Consider the following 6,347-nt stretch of genomic DNA (forward strand, 5'->3'; position numbering starts at 1 on the left):
TTCCAAACCTCTGATGAAGAGATTCCAAATTTGGCTTGTTTTTAAATCACTCACCAGCAAATTAAAGAGAGAAGGAAGCAACCTTGCAAGCCTTTGCTTTCCACAATCACCAAGCAAATGACAGGTGTCTAATCCTGTGCTGCATTTGCAATCTGCCTTTCTTCTTTTCTAGACTATCTTGGGTATTCAGTGTGAGCTCCAGAAACAGCTCAGGAATTTCATTTCCTTGGACCAACTTCCTATGACTCCCCGATACAGTGATGGACGGTGCCTTGAAGGAGGGAAGCAACCAAGGTTTGCTGCTGTTCCTTCTGTTTTTGGAAAAGGTATAAAATTTGCCATCAAGGATGGCATAGTAACCGCCGATATTATAGGAGTAGCCAATGAAGATAGCAGGCGGCTTGCTGCCATTCTCAATAATGCCCATTACCTGGAAAACCTACATTTTACCATAGAGGGGAGGGACACTCACTACTTCATTAAGCTTGGGTCTCTGGAGGAAGACCTGGTGCTCATCGGTAACACTGGGGGGAGGCGGATTCTAGAGAATGGTGTCAATGTCACTGTGTCCCAGATGACTTCTGTGTTGAATGGGAGGACTAGACGGTTTGCAGATATCCAGCTCCAGCACGGGGCTCTGTGCTTCAACATCCGGTATGGGACAACTGTCGAAGAGGAAAAGAATCACGTGTTGGAGATTGCCAGACAGCGCGCTGTGGCCCAGGCCTGGACTAGGGAACAAAGAAGGCTGCAAGAAGGGGAAGAGGGTATTCGAGCATGGACAGAGGGGGAAAAGCAGCAGCTTTTGAGCACTGGGAGGGTACAAGGTTATGATGGGTATTTTGTTTTGTCTGTTGAGCAATATTTAGAACTTTCTGACAGTGCCAACAATATTCACTTTATGAGACAGAGCGAAATAGGCAGGAGGTAACAAAAGAAATCTCTGCCTTTGCGTCACCAAAGACTGCCTGTTTTTAAAACATAAAATGGTTTATTGTATTGGTTTTCTAGATCAGAACTCTGTATATGTAAATATGGAGGAAAAACATATCCAACTGCCTTTCAATGTGACGGAAGATGGTATTTTAATATTGTTTGTTTAAACTCTTTAAGAAATGACAGAAATTTTTAGTTCTTGTGTGGCAGTATTCAAAGTAACACAAGTAGAACTCAAACAGCTAAAACAAAGTTTTCAGCAAGCACCACTTTCAATTTGTCAAGCCATGCATATGTTCACATATAAAGAAAGAACTCAAGGTTCTATATCTCTATTGTGACACAAAGTTTCATATTTAACTGTCAGCAGAACTTGCCGGCTATTTGAAAAGGTGGTGCAACAGTATCTGAACCTTGCATTTCGAAAGACTGCCAGCCCTTTAACATTTTCCAGATCTGTTACAGAAAACTTAAAAAGAAGTGTAAAATGTCCTCAGCCACCATCTCCTATAGTCAGGACCCTTTTGCCCTTCCTCCCTGATTATTCCTCCTTGCTTGTTAAAGTAAATGCCATGTTGTTGTGCTGTGTTTTGGCGTGTGGTGGCCGGGTTCTGTCTACCATGCTTCCCTGTGGGTGTGGTAACCAGACTGAACTGCCACTATTTGCTTGTGTGTACATGATATCAAGGCAGCTGGCCAATGTAATTTCTCCCACACAACTGTTTTGACTACATTTTTTACCAAATTGTCCAGCTGTATTGGCCTCATGTAAACATAGCTTTTATTAACCTGGGTAGGAATTTCTCATTTATATATAGGGTGTGTTTTTGGTCATAGGTTCACATTAGTGATTCAGTATTTATACACTAATCCAATGGTTTTGTGCACAGGAAAGGTAATTTACTACAAAGTATAATTCTGGTACCAAAAAAAAGAGGCTTTAGCAGGTATACATGCCTGGGATGCCGATAAATACATTCACTACTACTGCAGAAATTCGCAAGAGCTAAAACCTTAAAATAATAGACCTCGTACTAAGATGAAACGAAAGTACCAAAGGGAAGACCAAACCAAACATCACAGTAGTTGCTGCCACATTGTTTCACCCCACTTAGATTTACCTTTCAAATGTACAATTCTGTATTGAACATCTCCCAGCCACAGTCAGGAAATTTAATTACGTGAACCCTTTCCAACCTAAAACATTTCAACTAATTATAGAGAGGCAGACTATTTTTTACTAAAATAATTTATATGGTTAGTTATTTTAGTTCTCTGTCTTGGCCCATTTATTTGGATTTGATCATCTCTCCAGCCTAGGAAAAAAAAACAATTTTCCAGGAAGGGTTGTTTTGTTCTGCAATCATTTAAAATTTGGAAAAAGATCAGGATTAGTGTTAACATCAGCTATAGTTTCTCAATCTCTGTGAATCCTGTAGTAAAAGAAGCCCCTTGGTAAGCTGGGAGATTTGTGCCCAGTGACAAAGAGACAGTTTGTAAAATGCTGTGTAATTGTAAGTTACCACAAATGAAAATACATGACAGCATAATGTGGCCTATAGAAAATTCCCCTGAGCCAGCTTCAGCACTTTCATCACTGAGTCTGGACATTCGCTATCTCTGAAGGAGAATTTATGATGGAATGTTACAGTTTGGATTCTTTCCAGCTACTACCTAAATGCAGTGTGGGGTCATTGCCTTGTTTTGTGATGGCAGTTTCTTTGAAAATATGCAAAGTCAGAATCTGGGCTCATGTTAAGGTTTTTAAAGAGTCTGGCTCCTTACTACGCAAAGTAGAGAGAGGGAAAGGCGAGGACCCACAGACAATAGGGGAGGATGTATCCAAACATTTCATTTTCCAAACCTTCAGGTTGGGATTACCACATTCTTACACATGTATTCCGAGAGAGAGAGAATTCATGATGAAGTCATCTCTCTTTTTAATTGGAAGTGCATCAGCTCAAGAGATTACTAATCCAGACTACAATCATATTATTGCTTTTTTTTTTTTTCCTGAATCAGGCCAGTGTTAATGGTACAGTATTTATCCAGGATGGGATTCTAAAATTACTAACAAACTTGTTGAAAATTTGAATACCTCCACACCAGCCTAAAAATGGACCTTAAGTTCCTAGAACCTCTGATGTTCTTTTAAATCGATGGAAAAAAAATTTGTGAACTGTATATAGAGAGTGCATTCATAAATGTGATGATGTATTTTATCACTAATCCAAGATGTCAATATTAGAGTCTATTTTGCTTATATTTTAAGCGATTATACTTTTTTGCAATTCACTGATGATGTATCATTTTCAAACTGCTTTAAATATCCATTAGAAACAAATATTTGAAGCTTTTACTTAATAGTAATTACCTTGAACTGTGCATTTCTAGTTTGTAATACATATTTATTTAGTTTGTGCCTTTAGTTTCTTAAAGTTATATTTGTATTATATTCAGGAAATGCACTTTTTATCACTTACAGCTGTGGTTTTAATACTGCCTTGAACTATTACTGTTCTCTTTACCACTTCCAAAGTTTTTGGGAGGAAAAAGAAAAAACCCCAAAGGTTAGCACTAACGAGTAGTAAATCTAAGAGAAACATTTCATCATTTCTAAATAAGAACGTGGAGATACTGAGTACATTGTTTCCTATTTAGCTGAATACAAAGAATGCCTTCGTTGACCTGTAGTTCTGAAGTTTAAATTAATGAAAGAACAATTTGTTCGCATTTCCTAATGAAAGTAAAAGCATTTTAAAGAGAAATATATGAATTTCTCATACCCAGAAGACAGATGGCTGACACTGCACAGCCACACACCATTCAAGTAAGTTAGAGTGAGAGCACAATAGTTGGGCTCTCTTGATGAAGAACATTCTGGGCTGGAGGCAGAGAATACTCTGTAGTTGTTTCTTTTTCCTAGTTAGGCCCATTTTATTTGTGCTTTTTTGTTTTGTTTTGTTTTAACTCTTGCACTACAGTCTAGAGATCCAAATAAGCTGAAAAGTTCACAGTTCAATAGACATTTAAATACATTTATTTTTAGTTGTCATTCTAATCATTATTGATTAGAAGCATGACTCCTGAAGGAAAGGGAAATAAAGCCCAATTCATCCTAATTTTTAGCAAAACACTCACCATATAAATAGGCATATGTTTTATTTTTAACCCAGAAAAATAATGTATAAAATAAGCGTGTCCTTTACTGTCAATTTATTTAGAAGATCTATAATATATAGACTATATATATAGTATAATATAATATATACAACATAGCCAAATGTATGAAAACTTGACAATGCATAATTTGGAATTCACGTGCTAACTACATAGAGAGGTATAAAATTAAATTATAATTTTCATAAGATTTTTCTTTTTCATCACTGTTGACACAGTTTCAAACATTCTACCATGCTGTTTCTACTCTTTTTTCTTTTCTTTCTTTTAAAATATATTTTTAACCAGACCAGGCCCCACTGTAATATCACCTAAGAGAGTCAGGGCAAAGTCTTTGCGTTTATGAAGGTATGTTCCTGTAAGGGCAATTGTAATGGAGTTCAGCGGTAATGGAAGCAACAGTACAGTAATCAAGTATTGAAAGAAACTTTTGGAGAGACTGGAGTGTATTGTAGCTTGTGGAAAAACAGAAGGCTACAGATTGGATACAACATTCTTGTTTTCTTGGAGAAACTCACATACAGGTAGCTGACCTGACTAGTACTTCAGATCTCAGACTGCTCTTCTGCAAAAACAAAACAAAAACAAAAAACCAAAAAAACCAAAAAAGCAAAACAAAACAAAAAAAAAACAGAAAACAACAAACAATAACAAAAAAGAATTCAACCACAAAATAGTGACTGTTATTTCAGTGTGTCCTTCATGTGAAAGCTATTAAGGACCAACTATACTACTGTGTGTAAGAAGAAATTACTTCCTAAACAGTAACTGAAAATAGTTAGAGTTCAACTTGCTGTGGATTTTGTCTTGGCAGTTGTCATCTTACATTATTTGTCAAAGGAAATGTGTTTGGCAGTTAAAAATCTTTCCTTAGATTTAGTGGTGGACTTTAACCTCTTAAATAAATGTTAGTATATCAGATTGTGTCCTTGAAAAATATTTCACTTGTATGAATCATGACAATGTCTAAATCTTTACTATTCTTCTGGCAAAAGCATCGGTAAGAGAGAAGGCGAAAAAGAGAAGTATAGCCTTTACGTCAGAAAAATATTCTTTTTAGCTGCTTACTTTCTCATGAAAAGTAAAGATGTTTACAGTGTATGCCAAGATTTTCAGTTTCTATATAACAACAGTTAGAGGTTCTAATCATACTGAAAATTGTGTTATAATGGCCTGAGCCATGTTGCTAGGAAACAATAGGTTCTGATTTTGTATTCCTGCTCTCACTCCTGTGCTGACAAGTGACTGGATACTGTACAGGTTCATGTTCTCTGGCTGCAGTTAAATGGTCTTTTGCATTTTGCTCTGGCTTTCAGGCCAGAAGCATGCATTTTTCTACAAGAGCATCACAACAACACGCTGTAAATATTTCAAGTTAAACATTATGTGTCGATATTTGAAAGAAAAAAGTACTTTGAATATTTCATTTTTAAAAAATAAAATTGCAAATGAACACTGTGTCCCATTTTATTCATGCGCCAAACTGCATTCTCAACTCAGTCTGGTCACCTGAGATATGAAAAGTGGCTCCCTAACAGGGAACAATAAAACCGCATCATCTTGAAAATGTAGGTGCAGAAATCAAAAAGGCATTAATCCTAAGCAGACGTCTCTTCATTTTTATTTTTCATACAAATAGGATCTCTGACACAAATGACCACTTAATAAAAAAAGAAGAGTAGCTGTTGCAAGTTTAAATGCCTCTAGGCTATGACTTTTAAAAAGGTTTCTCCTGTTGATGCCTTTTCCTCAGTGATAGAAAGAAAATAAAGAATTGCAAAACGGGTAGGGGAGAGCTAGGAGGGCAAGGCACCCAAATGCACTGCCGAAAAATCAATGGAGGGGAGAGGCAATCAGGAAAGACTAAAAAACAACAGTTCTTCCGAGGCCCTATGTCCTGGGCAATTACAATGGCCATTTGGCATTTATTTTTCACTAGAAGACATTTATGAGTGACACTGGGAAAGCTGGCCAACAGATCTTCTAAAATTCAGCTTGATAGTAATGGGGCACCTATAGTCCAAACAGCCTGTTACTGAAACTTGCCTGGAATCCTGAAATTTACACCACTCTAAAATGCTCTGTTCCCTTGTTATTCACTGATATATACGTAGAACAGTGAAAAGATTCATGGAGCAGAAGACAACTCTGATTGTTTCAACACAACCCATCAGCAAAAAGCAACGGGTGTGGGGGGTGGAATTTAGTATCACCTGGAGATTTTTTTTTTC

The 6,347-nt window shown here is 36.9% G+C and overlaps 1 protein-coding gene across 20 annotated transcripts in view; it reads left to right on the forward strand.

The window, feature by feature from the left end:
• TENM1 (teneurin transmembrane protein 1) overlaps window positions 1-5,560 on the forward strand; it is a 773,006-nt gene extending 767,446 nt beyond the window's left edge. For all 20 annotated transcript variants that reach the window (XM_087427630.1, XM_087427629.1, XM_087427639.1 and 17 more), the window contains one exon: window positions 173-5,560. In XM_087427630.1, coding sequence (XP_087283756.1) covers window positions 173-931 — 759 coding nt within the window. In that variant the 3' untranslated portion in view covers window positions 932-5,560. The remainder of the gene's footprint in view (window positions 1-172) is intronic.
• The last annotated feature ends 787 nt before the right edge of the window (window positions 5,561-6,347 follow it).

The sequence above is a fragment of the Ceratotherium simum genome, chromosome X (genome assembly GCF_057802395.1).
Source record: "Ceratotherium simum simum isolate JZ-2026a chromosome X, ASM5780239v1, whole genome shotgun sequence".
In the NCBI taxonomy this organism is placed as follows: Eukaryota; Metazoa; Chordata; class Mammalia; order Perissodactyla; family Rhinocerotidae; genus Ceratotherium; species Ceratotherium simum.